Genomic DNA, 22,801 nt, shown 5'->3' with positions numbered 1-22,801 from the left:
GAGTGTTGTGACTGGAGGTCAGGGGTAGATCTCCAGCCTGAAATTAGGATATTTTTATCATTCTGAGAAAAGTGTGATGATTGGGCAGGTATAAGGTAAGAGAACACATCAAATGTATTACCATTGATAACTGCATTTCTTCTGACTCCTCCCCTCTGTAGTTGCATATATGACAGGTATTTCAGGCTTTTATGTGTTGAAATAAATCACTTGAATGATCTTTTCTCATGAAAATGAATGTAGGCAATGCATTAAAGTAGCTAATGATGTTTTTAAGGTTAATGGCAACTGTGGAGCTGTTCAGAAATTCATTAGCATCAAATGCTTTAAAAGCAGTTGATCTTTCCCATCTTTTTGTAAATAACGTTGTGGCTTTTAAGTGAGGTTACTTTGACAGGGGAAACTCTTCTGGAGAGGGAGAATGCTGTATTTCAGAGTAGTTGAGAGTGCTTAGAAAAATATCCCATAAGTGGTGTTGGAGGAGGAATACTGCTGATCTGAATTGAAGCGTGTTTGATAAGAGCCCAAATGAAGCCATGAACATAAGTTGTATTGTCAATGGAGCAATTAGAAAAACTCAGCACTTACAGAAAGACTCAAGCTTCTTCCTAAAGGCTGGGATCCCAGTGGGGATGTGGGAGCCGCTGGTACAGATGATGACATTGTGCAGGCAGCCCATTCTTTGTGCAGGGATTGTTTGTTCACAGTTCAGACAGCCTCTGCTCCTCTTGCCCCTGTGCTCTCCTCGGTGAAGGTTTGTCACATCAGCAGCACTGCCATGGGCATCACGGGCTGTGGCCCAGGCTGGGTCAGTGTCTGAATGAACAGGGGAGCTGAGGCTCTGTCAGTCATTAACAGCTGCCTCTGATTGATGAAAGTTTAACAGCAAACACGCTGCCTCCACATTTGATATTTCTGGGTGGCTGCATGAAAGATCTGGGACTCCTGTTCTTGTTTTCTTGGCCTGGAGGTTCTCATTGGGTGTATTTACATGGTGCTTACCAACACTGCTGGGTCACTTGCTTTATTCTTCCCTGTGAGGGTGGTGAGGCCCTGGCACAGGGTGCCCAGAGCAGCTGGGGCTGCCCCTGGATCACCGGCAGTGTCCAAGGCCAGGTGGATGTGGCTCTGGGCAAGCTGGGATAGCGGAAGGTGTTCCTGCCCATGGCAGGGAACTGGCAGATGGAACTGGCTGATCTTTAGGTTCATTCACAAACCATTGTGCGATTCCGTGAATCCCAGCCCGTCCCAGCCTGCCGGCAGCCCCGGGGTTGCGCAGTTCCCCAGTTCTCACGGGGTCAATCCTTCTTCGCCGCTGCCGCTCCCGCCCTGCGCGGGGAGGGTTTAGAGGCGAGCTCGGTGATGATGTGCGGGCAGCGTGTGCTGCGGCAGGGCCGGCGCGCTGAAAGAGCCGGTGGGGGACGGGACCGTGCCGTGCTGCCGCGTCCCTTGTCCCGGTGCTGTCCCAGCGCGTCCCGGGGCCGTCCCTCACGGGCGGAGCGGTGGCGCCCCCCCGCGGCCGCGCTGACGCTGTGCTCCCTTGCAGGGCGCACCGGGCGCTACACGCTGATCGAGAAGTGGCGGGACACGGAGCGGCACCTGGCGCCGCACGAGAACCCCATCGTGTCCCTCAACAAGTGGGGACAGTACGCCAGCGACGTGCAGCTGATCCTGCGGCGCACCGGGCCCTCCCTGAGCGAGCGGCCCACGTCGGACAGCGTGGCGCGCATCCCCGAGAGGACTCTGTACCGGCAGAGCTTGCCTCCCCTGGCCAAGCTGAGGCAGCCCGGGGACAAGGCCATGAAGAGGAGGGAGCCGAAAAGGAAATCCCTCACCTTCACCGGCGGCGCCAAGGGGCTAATGGACATCTTCGGGAAGAGCAAGGAATCCGAGTTCAAGCAAAAGGTGCTCAACAACTGTAAAACAACAGCGGACGAGTTGAAGAAACTGATCCACCTTCAGACGGAGAAGCTTCAGTGCATCGAGAAGCAACTGGAGTCCAACGAAGCCGAGATCCGCTACTGGGAGCAAAAGTACAGTGCCAGCCTGGAAGAAGAAATCCTCAAACTGGAGCAGAAGATCAAACGGAACGAAGTGGAGATTGAGGAGGAAGAGTTCTGGGAAAACGAGCTGCAGATCGAACAAGAGAATGAAAAGCAGCTGATGGAGCAGCTGCAGGAGATGAGGCAGAGGATCCTGGAGTGTGAGAGTAAGCTCAAGGACTATGTGTCTCAGATCCACAACATGGAGAGTGGCCTTGAAGCAGAGAAGCTGCAGCGAGAAGTTCAGGAGTCCCAGGTGAATGAAGAAGAAGTCAAGGAAAAGATCGAGAAGGTGAAGGGAGAAATTGATCTTCAGGGCCAGCAGAGTCTGAGATTGGAAAATGGCATTAAAGCGGTAGAAAGGTCTTTGGGCCAAGCTACCAAGCGATTACAGGTAAGACTGTCATTTTATCCATAGCTAGAGAAAGTCAAAGACTGTGATTTCTCCTACACAAATCTGAAGCCTATGAAAGACAACACAAAAAAAGTTTCCAAAGTGAATCAGGGTAAAAGGCAGAATGTGTTGCTTTCATTTTCAAATCACATTTCAGCTTGTGGGGTTTTTTTGGAGAGCAGACAGTTTTTATTTCACCTGTGTTTAACTTGCTCATTCCAACTGTCTGAGAAGAAAAGCAGTAATTTGCACCATCATAGCCTTTTCTGAGGATAAACTTCTGATCTTTGCTAGGTTTGTCTGCCACCAAAAGAGATGAATTACAAAGAACAGTCCAAAAGCAGCACCTGGAAAGGTACAGAGCTAAAGTAAAGTACCTGCAAACTTACAGGGCTTTGGTTTTAAAGAACAGAATCCCTCTTTTCCTGGCTGACTGGCTGGTGTTCAGGATTTTATTTTCTTTATACCTCAGACATTTGTGGCACATGTGTCAAAAGAGAATCCAGTCCCCGTTTCCTTGCTAAAGTTAATGATATCACCTGGAACCTGATAGAGCATGAAAGAATAAAGGAACTCCACTGCTAGCTGGATGAGATGGAGGGAAGATTGGAGCTCCTGGGATTTTTATGTGCCATGTAAGGTAGTCCTAAGGCACCACACATCAGTTGGAGTTGTGGTTCTTGCTGATTCCCAGGATTCACAGTTAGTATATTCTGCAGTGCTGCAGTGATAGTAAGGTGATTCCACTGTGAATATGTAAAGGGATTTCATATCCTTACTCCTGCCTTACAACCATGTCAGCATGAGCTGGTTTTCCTAGATGGGGGGGGGGGAAGTAATCTTTTCATCCAAAGGAAAATGGATAAAACTGTAAGCAGTTTTGGCCATGATTATCGATTCTAAATTTCCAGACATGCTACACTTAAGGATTTGCACTGATGGAAAGCTTCAAGTCTTCTTTATGTGTTTTATCTATCCTCATTCATATTCACTGAGGCTATGATGGAGTTCAAAATATTTCTGGCTTGGTTCTTTTCATAGTCTGTTTTCTTGGCAAAGTTCCCATTCAATTCAGATCTTCCAGTTGTCTTCTAAACCTAAAGGTGCACAAATCTGGAAGTCCACAAGAAAATAAACTGAGCTCTGGATTATGGAGCTTTGAGGGGGAGGAAATAGACAAATACTTTATTGCATACCTGAAATTAAAGCAGCTCAACCTCTGTGTGTGGGAATAATAATAGTCCCAGACTGTTATAGTCTATCAGAGCTGTAAGTTTTGCATATCATGACAGAAGTAGAGAGAAAGATCCTAAATTATCATCTGTGCTTTGAAGGGGTGGGGAACCAGTCAGGCTTTGGCTTCATTGCACAAAACCCTTGCAGAGTGAGAAGGTTCTGGCCAAAAAAAAGTTTAAATAGAAAATGCAAAAAACAAGGAGAGGAAAGAATTTTATTCCATTTAAGATCAGAAGAATTAAATGAGCTGTCCAAGCTGTGCTGGACACTTCAGGAAAAAGTAAGACTTGGTGCCAGACTGCTACTCAGTTGATTATTTTTTCAGCATTCACATTATTACCTTTGTTTGCTGACGTGCCCAAGTTTTTCTCAGGTGGTATGAGAAACATGCTAGTCATCCAAGAAGCAATATAAAAATAAAATACATTAAGAAAAACCTAATTAGGGTCATGGATTGGACTTAATGGTCTTAGAGGTCTTTTCCAACCTGATCGATTCTGTGATTTTGAAAGTGCTAGCGCGTGTTGACTGGCTTTTTAAATTACAAGATTAAAATATCTTTCAACTCATCAATTTGCATTTGAGGTTTAAAAATTGGAGGCTTTCTCATCAAGAGGAGAAGCAATAGTTGCCCAACTGTAACTATGGTCATGAAATGCTGCTTTATTTGCTCAGCAGATGTTTTCTGTTTCCTGGCAGGACAGGGAACAAGAACTGGAGCAACTGACCAAGGAGCTGCGCCAGGTGAACCTGCAGCAGTTCATCCAGCAAACGGGAACCAAGGTGACGGTGCTGCCGGCAGACCCCGTGGAGGTGGAGGCCCCACATGTGGAGCTCGAGAGAGGTGCAGCCCTCGGAATGCTTCGGGAGGGAGGGAAGGAGGGAGAAGGGGCGGGCAGTGCCTTTACTGCCGCATTTACTTTAATGCTGGCACTCCTACGTGAAGTGAATGCTCCCTTAGTGAAGACATTAGCAAAACACTATGAGAGCGCATTGTCGAGTGCTTCTTTTCATTCCAAGGGTTTAGCAGGCTCTAAATAAAGAGCAGTATGTGGACAACTTCTCTCCCACTGTGCCCGGGCATGCGTTTGTCCCATCAGCAACGCATTAAGCCTGCAGCTTTCAAGAGGGGCCGCCGTGGCTGGCTGCCAGCACAGAACGTGGTCGTACATCTGACATTGCTGTTCGTCTGGGTTCTTCCTCTTCTCGTGGGGGTGTTGTCAAAGCAGAAAAAGGAATGTGTCTGGATCCCAAGAAACCCCAGACAGCAGCCGCACGGGAATAGGAGCCGATCCAGCTGGGCTGCCAGCCGTGCAGAAGTCCTGCACAGATGGCTGTTACTGCGGGTGCGAATTGCCTTTGCCCGCAGTGAGATCAGCACAGCCTGCACGTGCCCACATCTGGATTGGGAGTTTCCTGGGCAGAACCACGGGAGCGTTTTGAATGCGTGTCAGAGCTGCGGCATCTGCACAGCCGTGTGCTTTTTCCAGCACTCTGCTTCCAAGGGACTCTTTGTCTCAGTATTCTCCTGTGCTAGGACTGTCCCCTCTGCTCTGAAAAATTTATAACCAAAAGGCACTTGGGAGGCAAGGGGCGGGGGGGGTGGGGGGAGGAGAGAAGAAAAGACAACCAGGCCTTCAAAGGTAGCACTTTCAGGAACTTTTGAGTGGGAAGAAGCTGAAGCTTTGGTCATGTTACACGTTCAAGCTCTTTCTGCATGTCACCATTTAAGTGTGTCTCTGTGTGTGTGTGTGCATGTTTCTCGTGGGAGGGTAATTCTTTTGTATGGGTTTTGTTCTGTTATGAAGTGACTAGGAAGTGTGCACTTTAGATCTCCTCACTTCCTAGCCAGGCACTTCAGTAGTTTGTTACATGTGGAATTAGTTTTTCTGTATTGCATTAAGCAGGAGGAGGTGGAGAGGTGCACCCCTGCTGATGACTTTTCTAATTGCACTTTTTCTCATGCAGAGCCAGCCTTCCAGTCTGGGTCACTGAAGCGCCCTGGCTCATCGAGGCAACTCCCCAGTAACCTTCGGATCCTACAGAACCCCCTGTCATCTGGTTTTAACCCAGAGGGCATCTATGTATGACAGTATGTACCTCTTCTAGAGAGGACCTAGCAAGGTACCCTGGACAAGATACACTTTATTTTATTCAGCCAATGATGAATGGAAGAAGTTTGTCTTGTTTTGTTTTTTTTTGTTACACCACCGTGTTATTTCTTCTTCCTCCAACACCACTTGGAGCCATACCCTGTGCACTGATGCTAAAGAGACAGGAACTGTCTCGATTCATAATTGGCAAGGATGACCTTGCTGTCAACACAGCTTGAGTGCAAAAACCTTCATTGTTTTTGCCACTTCAGAAGTGTTTGGGAAAGTATTGTTCCTTGTATAGTCATAAATGGAAGAATGAGGGTGAAGGAAACCATGTATGCAACTTATCTGAGGTTTAATTTATTCCCTTTAATCAATAGACCTGTGAATGTTGACCTTTTGTATTTTTATTTTTAACTTGTGAATTATCACATAAGGCTGTGTGTCAGTCCGACGAGGTGACTTTAATTTGTGTGTACCAACATCCCCCATCTGATCAAGTGCAGCAACCTGCAATGCAGAGTTCTGAGGGGTGCTGAACCATTGCAGTGGTTTCTCACCACTAACTTTGTTCATTTCTGTCATGGGTCATCATCTGTCATGTTCCATCCATTGCTACCTTTTAAGGCTTGAAAAGTGAGCTTGTGGGATTTAGTTGCTGTTGTATCTGCCTTGAATGAAGCACCTAGTGTTCAAAAGATTTATGGATTTTAAACCTTGGCTTGGTAAAAATATTTCCAGCATATGATTGAGGATGCACTAGTTAGATGATATTTTATTATATAGAATGTATATTTGAAATATTTTGCCACGTTGTATATGCCTTTTGAGAAAAGAACAATGTAAGAAGTTGTCTTCATATATCTTACCAAAAGAGACTAGGAGGCTTTCACTGTGTGTGATTTTGTACTTTATTTTTTCCACTAGCCATTACAGTGTTCTTGTTTTGTTACAAATCTTGTTGTTGGAGGGGAAGAAAGACACAACACAAATGAGTATCCACTTCCAAGCTTCCAGAATCCACTCAAGTTTTGTGAAGGGAATAAACCTGGCAGAGTCCCAAGAAGTCAATAGCAGAGGGAGAGGCCAGGATTTCATTCAGCTCCCTGGTGGAGACATTTGGTCCCTCTGAAAGACAGTCACTTAGAGAATGTAAAGCTTCCAAGCAGAATATTCACCCATTTGGTGGTCGTTTTTCACAAAACGTATGAAAAGAGAACATTATCACATCTTGATATTGCTCTAATGCAATCAAAGCTAAGAAAGAATTAGACGAAAAAGGTTTCCTGCAGAAAGTAGCTGCTCCCAAATAGCTCATTGGTTGCAGGCCCTGAAGTGATTGTTGCAGGAGGCACCAGGTTTGAGGAGAAAGGGACTGGCATCAGTGGGACACACTGTAAACGTTGGGGGCTGGCCTCATGGATGAGTTAGGGAAGGGATGGGCCTTCCCTGGTTTGGATTTCCGGTTCTAACAGCAACTCACAGCATCATCCCCACCTTGGAGATCCCCTGGGCACAAGGGGGGACACTGTGCCCTCACTGCAGTGCTGAAGACTTGGGCTCCTGATGTCCTCCTTGGCAGGGTCAGGATTTTACCACTGCTAGGAAACTCCAAGCTTTTAGTCATAGAAAAATACTTAACTCCTAGCATCCTCTTGTGTTGATTCACTGATGTGCAGATAAATGTTAATTTAAGTCTCCTTTTCTAAAAAAGGAGCTTCCTGGCAAATGGAAGTTTTAAAAGATATAGCAGAAGATGAAGGATTCTTGAGTGTTTAATGCATTTTTTTTTCCTTTCCACTTATTAATGGCATCATATATTCTAAAAATGCTGCTGTATTTAGACTTACAGCAACAGATAAGGCTGTGAATATATAAAGGACCTTTCCAAGTGGACTCTGAATTTTTACTGTTTGACTTATCAGGTCTTTTTTTTTTTTTTTTTTTTTTCATCTTCCCTTGTGAGCAAACTGGAAAATTAGATATTCCTACCTGAGGAACCTTTGCAGTGCTCACCCATTTTACTGTTAGTTTATCACAATTCTGTGCTCATGTTTACGGTGCCCATAAATTTGTATTAAAAAAAAAGAATGTGTGTGTATATATATATATATAAAGTGTAAAATATACATAGTTTGGGGACAATATCTGTCCAAGGTACTTGAGCATATATGCCTTACATTCTGGGTTCAATTTACAGAAATTAAATGGCCCTCTCCAGTGGATATCTTGCATCTTCAGCACCTCTTGATGTTAGAGAACTGAGGCACTCAGCACCTTGCAAAGTCTGGCCCAAATTATGCTGCATGGGGGTGGGGGGAAAGAGTCTTGTACTGAGATGAAGTATTTTTAAGGCAGATCAGCTTATTTACCCCAGCTAATGATTTTGTCATATTCTGTGACTGGTCCATCTTCCACAGATGTCAGTTTGAGCTGAACTGGGCTCTTGCATCATAAAACTGCTCTCTTTCTCTGCCAGGTTATTCTGTAAGACAGAGGGAAGAGGAAACGGATTAAAAGGAAGAGTAAGAGCAGCTTTGGAGGGCTTGAATTACAGCTTTATCATAGAATCAAGGGAGGAATTTGCCATTTGAGTTAAAAAGTAGCACCTGCTGGTTGCAGCAGCTGTTGGACACAGGAGCCAGCCTGGAGCTGGCTCAGGAGTGACCACTTCAGCACCCCTGAGTGGCCCCTCCTTGCCAGGGCTTTGGCACATGTCAAGGTGATCTGAAAAATGTTTGCAGCTTCAGCCACTCCTGTGGCCAAGGAGAGGCTTTGGTACCCAGACCTGCCAGTTGTGAGACACTGACAAATTCTCCTGCCCCCACCATACTCCTCTTGCTTACTGAATTTCACCCAGGCTGAAGTTCCATAGCATTTTCATCCTCTCTGTAAATAAACCAAAAAGAAATGGCATGCCCTTGCATTAAATGTGAACTGACCCATGTGTAACAGTTAGAAAATCCCTCACACTATGGCGTTTAGAGTTTTGCTTTGGATCAACTGTGGAAGCTCACTCTTTCTTTACAACTGTACAAAAAGTCCATTTTCAGAAGTGTTCCAAACCTCCTAGGGCATTAGCAGAAAGGAAGCTACACGTACTAATTTTAACAAGTGCCATATTATTTACTGGGCAGCATGATAAAAAATGGGGTTTTTGCTTGCATTAAATAGTTGAATACACAAGCACTATTTTCCAGTGCACAGGGAATTTATATGGAGAACTCCTGTAATTTATTACTAAAGGAAATTAACTGTGTTACCTCTCTCATCCATGAGGATGGAGATGCTATGTTGTTAGGGGAAAAGAGGGGGGTGACCATCTGAAAAGCCAGTAGGTTAAGGCTAAGGTGAACAGTCTGAATGCCTGAGTAAAGGAGAAACCAAGTCCCACTCTAAAAAGTCAGTTCCCAGTATCTTTTAGTGGGGCTTAGGTTCCCAAGTGCCTGAATTGCTTCTGGAAATGGTATGTTAGCTTTGAGTTTGCTTGCTTTTCTAAACCCTGGCAAGTTCGGAGGAAGTTCTTGAAGAAGAGAACTACCACTACTAGCATTAACAATATGCAAACATATGAGGTAAGAGGGAAAAAGATACTTTAGTGAAATAAACATCTCCTCTTGGGGCAGCAATTGCCTTGTTTTTAGTGTGGAGAGTATTGCATTATTTTAGTGAACTGGGATCATATGAGTATGATCAAAGAAACATCGATCTTGTAATTTTTAGTGAGTTACCTTGAAGCATATAAATTCCTGATGTGCATTAACTTGAGTGAATTGGGCCTTAATGATACATGTAAATAACAAAACTGTATTCAGATATTTTTTCCAGAAAATAGTCTCTAATGGTCTGTACTGTATCAAAAAAGGTGTCAAAGTGTTACTTTTATATTACACCTCCTTTTTTTTTTTTTTTTTTTTTTTTGTTTGTTTGGGGTTTTTAGAACATTGAAATGTGCATGTTTATTCTATTTGCTACAGTATTTTAATGTTTTGGATGAAGGCCATCAGTTGTATGGAGATGACAAAACAATCATTCTGTCTATTTATTCAGTATTGCTGCTTAAAGTTTTCAAAAATAAAGCTTTCAATGCCAATATAGTGACTGATTGAAAGCTGTTCTAGCTCTCTTCAGATGTTTTTTTCCTATGTTTGTAGAAAACTAAATAAGTGAAACTTGGTGTATGAGCTGTTATACCAGCAAAGAATTATTGCAATAATATTGGGGGCTGGGTGTAAGTGTGTGTAGTAAATACCAATGTATGCATGCAGTGAATGTCTTTAGGTCTCTAAGTGGAGTGCTGAAGAATGTTAAATCCTTTGTGATCTTGCAAGCCCTTTACACATGTGACCAAGTACTGGTTAGAGCTTTGTGCTCATGTGTGGCGCGTGTGAGAGCAGAACAAAGGGGTCACAAAGGATCAACTCGGAGCCCTTTGAACCAGATTGGATTTAAGAACATTTTTGAGTGTTCCACAGTTGTGTGTCTGACTGGGGCCTAAAAAATATGTTCTGATACAAAACCCTTTCAGTTGCAGCAAGGATGCCTCAAGTGTAGCTAGTCCCTCTGAAAATTTTAGTAGTTCTGAAATGGATCAAGTGTGCCTGCTGTACTTGTGAAGTGTGTCAGAATGCTGAGAGCATTCACCCTCACCATCATCCCATGAAACTGCTAACTAGGGGTTCTGACTGGAACATTTGAGTTGCTGATGCTTTAACCTAGAGAAGCAACGCAAACTGTGAAAACATGAGTGAGCATTTTATTACTGCTCCACTTCAATGCAAGATGAAAATCTGTATTAAATGTAACTATATTTTTTGTCATTTAAGAAGCTTCTATTTTTTATTATTCTCATGAATGGTTGACAAAAAGTATTGGATATGCTCCTATACAATAAATTCCCCTCTGAAACTTTGGGTCTTTACAGTTCATGGTTTGCTGGGATTGCATTGTTCATGTCGCGCATGTCTCATGACAGAGCTGTTGGGACTCTGTCAGAAAACACCAGGCCTGAAGGCAGGGCCTAGGCTCCTTTACTGTAAGTGTGCTGTAATCTCAATCAGATAAAGCCCAGGCACTGCAGGAGGGAAGAGGAGCTTGTTTTCAGCTGAGGAACTGTTACTAAAATTAACCATAACCCTGAAATGACAGAATTGGTCACTGACTCAGGGGAGGTGTAACTTAAAGCAAAGAGGCAGAGGCTCACTTGGAGATGAACTGAATGTACAGATTCTTTCCACAACAAATGCAGGGTGCCCTGATGCTTCAGGGAGCAGGAAGAAATTAATCTTTGAAGAAGGAGCAGAAGGCTTTTTAGGCCAGATTCAGGTGTAGTTACTGTGCTGAGACCAGAGGGGGTGTGAAGCTTGCTTGAGATCATTTGAGCTAATCAAGGCTGGGAACTTGATGTAGCTGGGGACTTGTGATTTAAGCCATCCAAATGCAGTCCTTAGTCTAATATCCGAACAAATGGATTTTCCTAAGCTAACTGGAGCCTAATCTCATTAGATGTGAGGAGAAGTGAGCTAACAGTAGTGGCACTGTTGACTGGCAGTAGGACAATGCCACGAACTCCACTGAAGCCCTAGCACGTGGCACTGTTGTTGTCAGGGCTGTGGAAGTTGTGGAGGCCCTGTGCCCTGAAAGGTGCCCTTTCCTGCTCCTGTGCCAGTCACCTGGCTGGCTGTTGTGGTAACTAAGGTTTCCCAGCGTGCTCAGCAGACCCAGGGCTACAGCTGATGTTTCTGATCTTTTGCTTTGCCTTTAAAGAACAAAGTGATATATTTGTATGTGGCTGCTGCAGCACTAACTAGCTCAGTGTAACTGGACCACTAATGAGTTGCAAGACCAGGCCAGATCAATGATCCATTTTGTTCAGAAGCCATACTGAATTCTTCTGCCTGTTATGCCTGTGTCAGCTAGGTATTATTCCTTTACAATCCAAATTTTAATGATTGTTTCAACTGAGATGTGTGGTGTCTGAAGTAGGGCACAATGAGCAATGGTGCCCATTATTGCCTTACTTGAAAATGATATATTTGCTACCTTTGATATTGTAGCTAGTGTTAATGAGTATTTTCTGGGTCAGCCACTGCTTCATCATTAACTTTCTCCAGAGATTCTGGATAGAGACAATCTCAGTTGGTCTGTTTTGTTCCCTTTTTCCAGGAGGGTATGCTGTGTACTTTTTTCCCCATCCTTTGCAGTAAGTTCTGTGTACTGTCTAGGGCTGACTGGAAAGGAGCCTCTGGCAACAAGGAACTGATGCAATCAGAGCTGATAAACTTCCCTGAGCAACCTCACCGCTTGTCTGAGCAACTCAGGCACTGCCAGTGTCCTCATGCCACTTCTGGTGGCTCTGTGTGTGCCCCCTTCCTTGCTGCCACACAGGAGCTGGAGCTTCTCCCCCATGCCCTGGAGCTTCTCTCCCATGCCATCTGAAGCTTGATTTCTAGAGGCTTTATGGATCGGAATCCATGGCTGTGGAAAGGCTACAGGGATGTCTGGAAGAGTGAGAGACTGTCATCACACTTCTGTTCAGACATCTGGAAGGTGACGGAGGTGAAATACCACTACACCAGACTGTGCTTATTGTTTCAGCTACATGCTTTGTCTTGTTCTACCCCTCTGCAAAAGGAGGAAGATAGTTGGTAATTGGAAAACTTAGTAGGAAAATGCAGCATAAAAGAGCTAATATTCAATCCTGGGTCAAGTTAGAGGGAAGAAAAGTTTTCTATGATTTATTTTTAATGAGCAAAAGTTTGAAGAAAAGGTATTCAGAAGAGCTCCAGCTGGGCTTGTGGAAAGTGTGCTTAAAAACCCACCTAATCCAATGCAACACGAATGAGTGCCAATAATTACCTGCCTAGGTATTTTTAAAATGAGGGCTTCCGGTTAAATCAGAAACAAAAACCAACAACAAAAAAAGGGAGGTTGATGGAAGGAAGGGAGTGAGATGTAGCCCAAGTAAAACATCTTTAACCTGATTTGTATTTGCCCTGAAGTCTCTTCCAGTGCCAGTGTGATGGGAAGTGAATCATGCAGCTTTGGAGCCAGTGACATGGTATCACAGAAGTACCATCAGGAGCTATTGCTAGAATGAAATTCAGGTCAGCCTTTAAGTGTGAAATAGCTGGAATTTTTTTGTGGTTGCCTGTGGAGCTTCTCCTAAATTACTACCTGCCACAACTTTTATTGTCTGTATCAAACTGCTGTTCATGAAATGTTATATGCCCAGAACAGATGATTTGGCTTTAGCAGTTGCGATCAGCCTGAGGTGAACTTTGATCGATGAGGTGGAACTGGCCCTCCTGGCACACTGAAGGGAAACCCCAGAGTGCCAGCTGAACTTTGACAACATTTTGTTGCTACAACGTTGTCTTAAGCGTTTCCTTGACCGGGCAGATCTGCAGCACGGCTGCCAAAACTATGACCTGGATTCTGCACTGTCATGTTGCTTGTGTCACGCACAAAACAAGCGTGGAGGAGACAGTGACAGAGCAAATGAGAAAGGCAGCAATGTCCATTAGCTGTAGGGCTGGGGTGAAAGGTTATGCCTGGGGCAGTCGGGTCTCCTCGACTGTGCCAATGCTGCAGTTCCCAGCAGGCCCACACGAGAGGGCAGCAGTACACGCAGCAGCCGTGCACTGTGATGGGAAGCAGGTTTTCCAGGAATACACAGCATGTGGTAGGGAATTGGGTAAGGCACCCAACATTCCAACTTTCAAGGCTTTCTTTCAGAAAGGACACAGTAATACTTACAAAGAGGCATGTCTTATTCACAGTGTCAGTGTAACTGATGCACAAATGATGCCATTCCTGCAGTTTCTGAGTGGGCCTGGAAGCTTTCTGAAACCTGTACAGATGTGGGTTGAAGCATTCCATTTTAGATACTGTCCTGTGACTGGTGTATTTGCCTGTGCCTGGGAAGCTCTTGTTTCATTTCCCAGCTCTGCCACAGATTTCCTGTGTGTGACCTTGGGCAAGCTACTATAATCTCTGTGGATTGGAGTCCCCCAGCTGTAAGCCTGAGATAATATGGCCTCATCCCCTTTGACTTTGTCTCTATATACGGCAGGCCCCGTGGGGAACAGCGTCTCGATTCCTATTTGTTTGGCAAATAGTACTGAGCACAACGTGATCCTGAACTTGGCTGTGCCATCCAGATACTGCAGCATGAAGTGTATTTTTAAATCCTACCCAGAGGCTGACAAGACGTCACTCAGAGTTGGCTTTACCTTGCAGTGAGAGCAAGATGCAGGTGTGCTGAGGGAAGCTGGGGGTTTCTGAAGGTGAATTCTTGTTTAGCTTTAAGTAGATTTCTTTTTCTAAAGGGGTAAAGAGGAAAAGCAAGTAAAGGAATAAAACTTGATTTCAGCTTTTGCTCAGTACTCTTCTTGTAAAGTGCTGCTATTACCAAAGGCAGCCTAAATCTTTTTGCAAGTGCTACTTGGGAGTGTGTTGTACCTAATTGATAGAAACAATTGACTGAACAGGCTGAGATTTGCTTGGTGGTCCTAAATGTTCCAGTGTTTCTGCAAGTCTTAGTATGGTCTAGCAACGTGCCTGTAACTAATAATGCACCATTCACAGGCTGCCATCTCACAATTTTTCATTGATACCCAAGTGCCTTTTGGTATTTGTGGCTGAAGAGATAAAGCACACAAGAGTTAGAATTGTTAAAAAGTGCCTTTTTTCGTAGTTTTCCAATTCCAAAGTGTTTTCTACATGCTCCAAATAAATTTGATTAACTAACAAGCACCTCAGCTGCACTTACCCTGGAGTCTTGCCGAGAATGAGCACCCCTCAGCATATCTGAGCACAGAGAGTCCCTGCTGCTCAGTTTTGAGGTCAAAGATCATTTAAAGATGTTGGCCATCTGAATGCATCTCAGTAACATTTTGTGCAGCTGCTGGCATCTGACAGGACAACAAATAATCAGTGCTGCAGTACCTTATCTCATGTTCTGCTCAATAAAGTTCTTGCTGCTACCTTTGTACATTATCCAAGGAATTTTACAGCAGGAGGCACCTACTTCTAGGAACATCTTCCTCCTTTGGCAGGAAGAATGGACTGCCCCCAGGGTGCAGTCACACGGGACAAGCATGAAATTTGGGTGTTGTGAGCAACTACAAAAGCAGGAACCTGGGCAGTGTGAGTACCTTAACATCTTTGTTCAGTGGCAGAACACAGCCTAAAATTCCCAAGGAAAACCTATTTTCTTATGTTATTATGATTATAACAATGATCCCAATCATATAATTTATGTGTATGCACGTACATATATGTCTATATAGTCAGCTTATCAGATGTTGTTATCTCTTTTGTCAGCTTGGGAAATGAAAGCCCAGGGAAGTGCAGGGCTTTTCCAGAAGGAGTACAAGCCCTTCATCTCCATTTACTGCCTTTTGCACACAAGTCATTTGCTGAGAAGTCTGTTCTGAGTAACACAGAGTTGTCCCACAATGGTTCAGTCAGGCTGGGGGCCACCTGGCCTAACATTCTGCCTCAAGCTCTGTAGAAAGATCTGCCTAGGCACATGCAGCTCAGCAGTAAACTACCCTTTGTGCGGCATTGCCAAAATACCCTACTTGCAGAGGAAGCTTTCCCTAACCCTTCAGTCAGAGGTTAAACCTCTTCCTGATAGCAGAGGATTTATATCCCTTCTAAACAGAGTAATGAGAGCACTTCAAAGGAGGTGAGACTTATTCTCTCCTTTAGCAAGTGTTGTGCCAGATTCAACCAATAAAGATTTTACCTTTGAGATCGAATTGATTAATCTGTTTCAAATTTAAAACTTTGTAAAATCAGTATCTTCGTTTACTGTTGATTTTAGCACACTGGTTTCAGCATGTGCAAGAGTTCAGCTCCTTGTATGATTTGAGTCTGTTCTGATTTCCTCTTCAGGTAACTCTACCTAGTTATTATATTATTATATTATAGCTTCTCTTGTCAGCCAGAAGCTCACAAGATTCCTGCACTGTGGAGGTGCCTTCAGTCGAGGAAGCAGGCTTGCATCCCAAAGGCAATGCTGTGTGGGTGCATCAGGAACATCTGGGGAAAGGAGGAGATTCCTCTTCACAGACTTGTACAAATAAAGATGGTTTAATCTCTTTGTGCCCTTCTAGTGCAAAAAGGGAACCTACAGGAAAGATGGAGAGAAACTCTTTAACAAGGGCCTGGAGTGACAGGACAAGGGGCAATGGCTTCCCACTGACAGAGAGGAGGTTTAGATTGGATATTGGGAAAAAATTTTTCCCTGTGAGGATGGTGAGGTCCTGGCACAGGGTGCCCAGAGCAGCTGTGGCTGCCCCTGGATCCCTGGAAGTGTTCAAGTCCAGGCTGGATAGGGCTCTGAGCAAGCTGGGATAGTGGAAGTTGTCCCTGGTCATGGCAGAGGTGGAACTGGATCTTTAGGGTCCTTTCTATTCCAGGCCGTTCTGTGATTCTGCTCTATGATGGGACTGTACACACTAGGGAAAGTGCTAGGTTAGCCCTAAACTACCACTCTGTGCCCCAGCTCAGGCAGCTTTGTTCCTGAAGGTACAGGTAGTGATCTCTGTGGAAAACAAAAGTCAGGGACATGCACCAGCTTCCCACTGGCTCTGCCAGGCAGCTGAGTTGCCCTCTACTCCTTGGAATGCACTGCCCTAGGGTTACTAAACTCAAGCAAGCCCGTGACATTACTGTGTATTTTAAAAGCAGGTATTGCAGACTGTGCATGTTCAGCAATCATAGCAAACAGCTGGAGTCCTGGAAATGCCTTCTGGGCCTGGCAGGACACTGATGGGAGCGTGCTTCCTACGGCCGGCTCCTGGGGTATGGCACACAGATTGCTCTCAAAGGTCATCTTAAATAACTGTACTTACGTCGTCATTTACAACACCAGAATTAGCCCTGTGACCAGTTAGGTGTTTTTCAAAGCCACTTCACATTTTGCGGACGTGGATGTATCGTTATGTTCTCGTTTCTGCACTCTGCAGAGCAAACTGCACTCCAAACACAACTTCTCTGCTGTGCTGAGGAGCAGGAACTCGTGCAGCCCAGGTTTGCACAAACCCATTTGCCTTTGCAGGTGGACTAGGAGTGCCAAGGAGCATTATCTGATGATGGCAGCTTGGTAAGCAAAGGTAGCTCCTTCTCTCTCAGAGAACAGATGTCAAAGGGAAAACAGCCTTAACTCTGACCTTTGTCCACACACATTCCCATACCCTTCAATTACCTTTGTAGCAGCTGCTAAGGAATTCTTGCTTATTCTACATGCTTTTCTAATGTTTAAGCATTTTTTCCTAGTCGTGTTGGTCCCTTTGTCTCTGCACGTTTCATTTCTGACTTTACTCTGGAAAATGAAGTGCTGATGGCAGTGCATTCTGCATGACGGACCCTGTGTCCAAACCAGAGCATCTGTAAGAGTCTGCAGCACTGGAGTAAACAAACCCACCTCACATTCGTGACTTCATTTCCCTAACTCCCAGCAGCTTCTCCCTGGAACGACAGAGGGCACCACTCCTCACACAAAACGCTGGAAGAGGAGCAGCCCTGCCTTTGAGTCATAGTTCAGGACCTAGAGTATTTATCTCTCAGTAGGTGATTGGGATTGCATATTCTTTCTCCCGGGAGAGTCACCTCTGCCTCTCCTGCTCCCTGTGACAAAAGCTGCTCTCAGAGATGCGTGCACTGTTCCTCTGGTGAATCTTGCCCTACTTTGCACAGAATGATTAGGTGCTTACTTACTGAGAAATAGCTTTAGCCTATTTGATTAGAATCTGCACTTGGGGAAGAGGAAACCACTATGCCAGCTCCTACCCCTGCTCCCGTGAAGATCTGTTTTTATTCCAGTGAGTTTACAACATAGAATGCATAAATACACAGCATACCAGGGCTGGAGCCTCAGGTTCTCCTCTCAGGTGGCTGTGTTATTTTTTGATCTTGCTGCTCTGTCCAACAGGTGCCACCATGTCAGTGCTGCCACCACCAACTGTTTTGAAACAAAGGGACCTACAAGAGGCTACAGGAGAGATGGAGGGAGACCATTTACAGGGCCTGGAGTGACAGGACAAGAGGCAATGGCTTTCCACTGACAGAGAGGAGGTTTAGATTGGATATTGGGAAGAAATTCTTCCCTGTGAGGGTTGTGAGGCCCTGGCACAGGGTGCCCAGAGAAGCTGTGGCTGCCCCTGGATCCTTGGCAGTGTCTAAGGCCAGGTTGGACAGGGCTCTGAGCAAGCTGGGATAGTGGAAGGTGTCCCTGCTCATGGCAAAGGAGTGTAACTGGATGGTGTTTAAAGTCCCTTCCAACCCAAGCCGTTCTATCATTCCATATCAGAGTAACAACGTTGTTATTTTAGAAGAGTCTAAGTTTAAAAACAGCCTCTACTAAGGTTTCCCCTGATTTATTAACCCTCCACCTGATGCCCTCAAGGGCTCTAATTATTAATTTCTGTACAGAATTGGCCCATATGTGCATAATGTTGTATTCTGTTTGTTCAATGTGCATTAAGCAAAACTCTTGAATGCTGGGACTCTGAACCCCTTACAGCCCCTTCTGAGAGGACAGGGGCGGTTTAGGTTGGACATTACAGAATCACAGAATGAGCTGAGTTGGAAGGGACCCACAAGGATCATCAAGTCCAGCTCCTGGCCCTGCACACATTCTCCCCAAGAGTCACATCGTGTGCCCAAGAGTTGTCCAGAAGCTCCTGGAGCTATCAGGCTCGGGACTGTGACCATCCCTGGGGAGCCTGTTCAGTGCCTCTGGGGGAAGAACCTTTTCCAAATACCCACCTTAACCCTCCCCTGACACAGCTCCAGCCATTTCCTCCCTGGTCCCCACAGAGCAGAGATCAGGGCCTCTGCTTCATGAGGAAGCTGCAGAAGTGCTGTGAGCTCTGACCTCAGCCTGCTCTTCTCCAGCTGAACAGACCAAGCGCCCTCAGCTGCTCCTTGTGCGGCTTCACCTCGAGGTCCCTCACCATCCCCACGCCCCTCCTCTGGACGCTCTCTTGCAGCTTAATCTCTTTCCTACGTTGCAGTGACCAAAACTACACACAATCATCAAGGTGAGATCGCAATAATGCAGAGTAGGAAGAATTTGTTCATAGAAAGGACGATCGTACATCGGAATGGGCTGCTCCCATCGGGAGGCAGTGAAATCACCGTCCCTGGAGGCGTTTTAGGAAAGGCTGGACGTGGCACTGGGTGCCATGGTCCGGTTGACGCGGTGTTGTTCGGTCACAGGTTGGACTCTTGGGGCCTAACTGACCCCGCGTCTCTGTCAGAGCACCCCCGAGCCCGCCCGCCCCAGGGGCGGCCATTCCTGAGGGGAGGTGGGGCCGAGTGAGGGGAGGCGGAGCGCGAGCCGCGCGTCGACCAATGGCAGCTGCGGCCGCCGCTGGCCCCGCCCACTCCCCCTCCCGCCCTCCCCGCAGCGGGCGCGGCCCCGCGCACACGTGCCGGGCAGCGTGCGCGGTGGTCACGCGGGCGCGCGCGTGACGGCGGCGGCGGCGGCCTGAGGGGCGGGCGCGCACTTCGGCCCGGGGCGGGAGCCGGGCGGGGCCGGGGGAAGGACAGCGGCACGGAGCAGGGCGGGATCGCCAGGGAGCCGGCCGGGCTGCCGGGGACACTCTGGCACAGTCACTGCGAAGCGGCCCCATGGCCCCCTGCGGTGCCTCCCAGGAGTGCTGCCCGCGCGGACGCGCCCGTTTCAAGCAAAGCATTAAAAAATTTTCCAGCTTTAGTTCTTTTCCAGCCTCTCAGTCCAGTGCAGAACAAGAATTCAACTTACATGTTAAAAGGAAGCACTCAGTTTCTCCTACTGGTAGTCCTGCAAACACTTCTGGAAATCTTGCTGCCAGGAGATGATGTGGAATCTCCCTCACTGAAGAGATTCCAGAACCATCTGGATGCAATCCTGTGCCATGTGCTCTGGGATGGTCCTGCCTGAGTAGAAGGTGGGATGAGAACCCACTGTGGCCCCTTCCAGCCTGACCCATTCTGGTGTTCTGTGAAGAGAAGCTATTTTCCCCACATTTCAGGCTGCCTTATTGCTACATAGTCTGCTCTTGGTGGCTTATGACTGTTTTTGATACTCATATTCCAGGTCTTGCAGCTGGAACCTAGGGCCCAGCCTCACGAGCTTTGCACGAAGCTGCAATATCTGTACCACAGAAATGCTGATCAGGGTCGCTGCTCACAGGCTCCGAACCTGAAGCCAATGCAGTGCATTCCAACCACATCTATAAGTGTTATGGTGCTGCTCCCACCTGGATGGGCTCTTTTGCAAACAACATTGTATGTAAGGAAGGCTGTGGGCCTGCCTGACACTCACAGGAGGGCTGGAGCTTTGGCAACCTTCTGCAGTGAGAATAGAATCCACTTCAGTGTAGGTTGGCTCATCTGGCTCTGTGCTGCAGGTATTAATCCAAACACACTTGGAGAGACAATTTTCTGCTGAGGAAGAAGGTGCCATCCGTACATGGCTCTTTTCCTGAGGTTATTCCCTAGAAATGACATAGTTGTGAGAGTGCCTTGGTGTCATGCTTATAAAACACCTAGCAAAAAGCAAAGTTAAAAAACCCAAACGAACAACCACCAAGGCTTTATGGAGGCAGGAGAAACAACTCTCCTTGGTCCCCATGACGCAGTAGAGCTGCCTGGGATCAAAGTCCCTGCTTGCTGAAACATAAGGGAATCTCTTCTCGCCTGCCCCAGGCATCGCCTGCATCCTCTGGGATGCGGGAGGGCCAGGCAGGGCGGGGAGTGTTTGCAGCGGCGGCAGCAGCAGGTGCGCTGCCCTGGGTGCCCCGTGAGCTCAGCGAGGCAGAACAGCCTGGCCCAGGCAGGGCAGCTCCTGCAGCCCGCGGTAGCGCCGGCATCGACTGCCCTGAATTTAGTGCTTGTGACAGATTGACAGCCCTGCAGGCGGAAATGCTGGAGCCACGGGAAGGATGCAGGGAGCGGAGCAGCTCGGCCCTGCTCACATCCAGCCCACACGTGTCCGGGGCTCACGCAACTGCTGCTGGCGGCAGGTGAGCCACCGGCTTCTCTCTGCTGCTTCCCAGCGAGCTGCTCTGAGCTTGCAGGAGAACCAGACAGTCAACAGAGATTCAGACTTTCCTGAGTGAAACTGGCTTTAAAAAATCCAAGGCTTTTTTCGCAGAGAAAGTTCAGCATATTTGTTACTTTCTTTCTCCGAGGTTGTACTTTCATGTTCATTTCTACAACTAGAAGGCAGGAAACTTCTCAAACAAGGCTGTGATCACATGATTCCAGGAACTGAAGTTCGAAGGGAAAAGGAAATCCGTTGCAAGACCCAGGTTACAGGGCAAGCCAGGAATTTAGAGGTGCTATAACGCACCTTGCACACAGTCCCCATACTGCTGGATGTCAGACATTCAGTCTGCCCCAACTAAAGTGAAAATTAAACAAACAAGACCCGAAACACAAACTCAGGACCTACTCCAAGGCCCATTGTGCTCTAGAAAAGGACTCACATGGCTTAAATGGTAGGTCAGGCCTTTCTCAAACAGGGCTGATAGTCAAGATCTGTAGCTGTAACACTTCCAAATATAACAATTCCTTGTCCTTCAGTTGGAGGTACATTATATTGCCTTCCATTGGCTTAACAATCTCAACCGTCTTGCTTTAACACATTCTCATGGAGCCTGTCATGCCACTATGATATACTGGATTATAAAATCTGTTTTCAACATTTATTGCTTAAGAAATCAAGCTTGCATAATTTATCTTGTGGTTTGTGGGACAACAGAATATGGATTCAAGTGTAAACAGTAAATGTATCACCCAGTCCTGCACTCTTGGCACTTCCATAAGGGAATGTGTATTTAAAGATGGGAAGCTCTTGTCCAATGTTTCTGTGATTGTTTTTAAACTCAGGAAAATTCAAGACATACAAATTGATTTAGACTCCAAAGGGATCTGAGGAAGCCTGGAATTTAATAATTAAGGCTGACACTAGGGTCCCTCCTGTCATTTGCCTTTTGCCTCCAGCAGCAGTGGGTTATCAGCCTCAATTACAAACCTTTTTCCCCTGTGTTTGCTTTTGTTAGTCATTGGGATTATCAGAAAACACATAATTTGTCTTTATGTTTTATGTCATAAAATGTAATAGATTTCTCTGATGCTGCAACTTGGCGTGAAGTCATTTGGCACATTTGATTCAAGGGCTAATAAAAACAAGCCTTCCTGTTACTGTACATGGTAAATACTGGCACTGATAAAGCCCTCTGAGGATCTGTGTTTATAGCCCAGTGAAACCTAAACGGATTCACATTCCCAAAGGAAGAAAATTTGAAGGAGACCTAAAGCCTTGCTGATGCTCAGGTTTTAAGCTGCACTTTCACGAGGGGCACAGGTTTTTATGAAGTGCTTGTGGCTCCACCCTTTGTGTTGGGGCAGTGATCTGGCAGGAAGGGCTTTGTGCTCAGTCAGGCTGATTGCCCAGCTGGCAGGAGGACTCATGAGCACCTTCATCCCAGCCTAAATGCTGGCCTAACAAGTGTTAAGCTGTTCAAGTATGCAGGTCAAAGTTACCGAGGGGAAGGGGTGAGCCCAGCTCACTTTCATTCCTATGAAAACACAGGGAGCAGAATCAGATCCAAAGACAGATGGAGGTAGACACAGATTTTTTCCCATTTCCCTACCTGGTAATTTACTTCACAGGAAGAGTGGTGCATTGTGGCAGCCTTTGGTCCATTATTTATGGAAAAAACATGCCTATGTGTTCCCTGATATTTGTAGATAGCCCACCTGTATCTCTAATTGGAATTAAATTTACTACAGCTTCCATGTGAAGACGCCTATTTCTTAGCAATCCTACTCGAGTAATTTAAAAGAAATGCTTACTTTTCATCCAATTTATAATTCGTCCTGTGTTTTAAGGGATTGGTGGAATTAACACGAGTCTTAGGAACTTTTTATTCCATTCCAACTTCATTCCTTGTCACGGTAGTCACCGGTGCAGGAGAACCAGCAGAGGGAGCACGGAACGTTCCCTTCATCTCTCTCTTACGTAAACA

General features: G+C 46.1%; 1 protein-coding gene across 2 annotated transcripts in view; it reads left to right on the top strand.

The window, feature by feature from the left end:
- RASSF8 (Ras association domain family member 8) overlaps window positions 1-10,642 on the top strand; it is a 74,038-nt gene extending 63,396 nt beyond the window's left edge. For both annotated transcript variants that reach the window (XM_084206827.1, XM_084206828.1), the window contains exons 4-6: window positions 1,547-2,436; window positions 4,372-4,516; window positions 5,641-10,642. In XM_084206827.1, the coding sequence (XP_084062953.1) occupies window positions 1,547-2,436; window positions 4,372-4,516; window positions 5,641-5,762 (1,157 nt within the window). In that variant the 3' untranslated portion in view covers window positions 5,763-10,642. The remainder of the gene's footprint in view (window positions 1-1,546; window positions 2,437-4,371; window positions 4,517-5,640) is intronic.
- The last annotated feature ends 12,159 nt before the right edge of the window (window positions 10,643-22,801 follow it).

This window comes from Fringilla coelebs (assembly GCF_963513975.1).
Source record: "Fringilla coelebs genome assembly, chromosome: 5".
Lineage (NCBI taxonomy): Eukaryota > Metazoa > Chordata > Aves > Passeriformes > Fringillidae > Fringilla > Fringilla coelebs.
The sequence above is the reverse complement of the archived record's forward strand: the minus strand, read 5'-3'. Positions and strand labels throughout refer to the sequence as shown.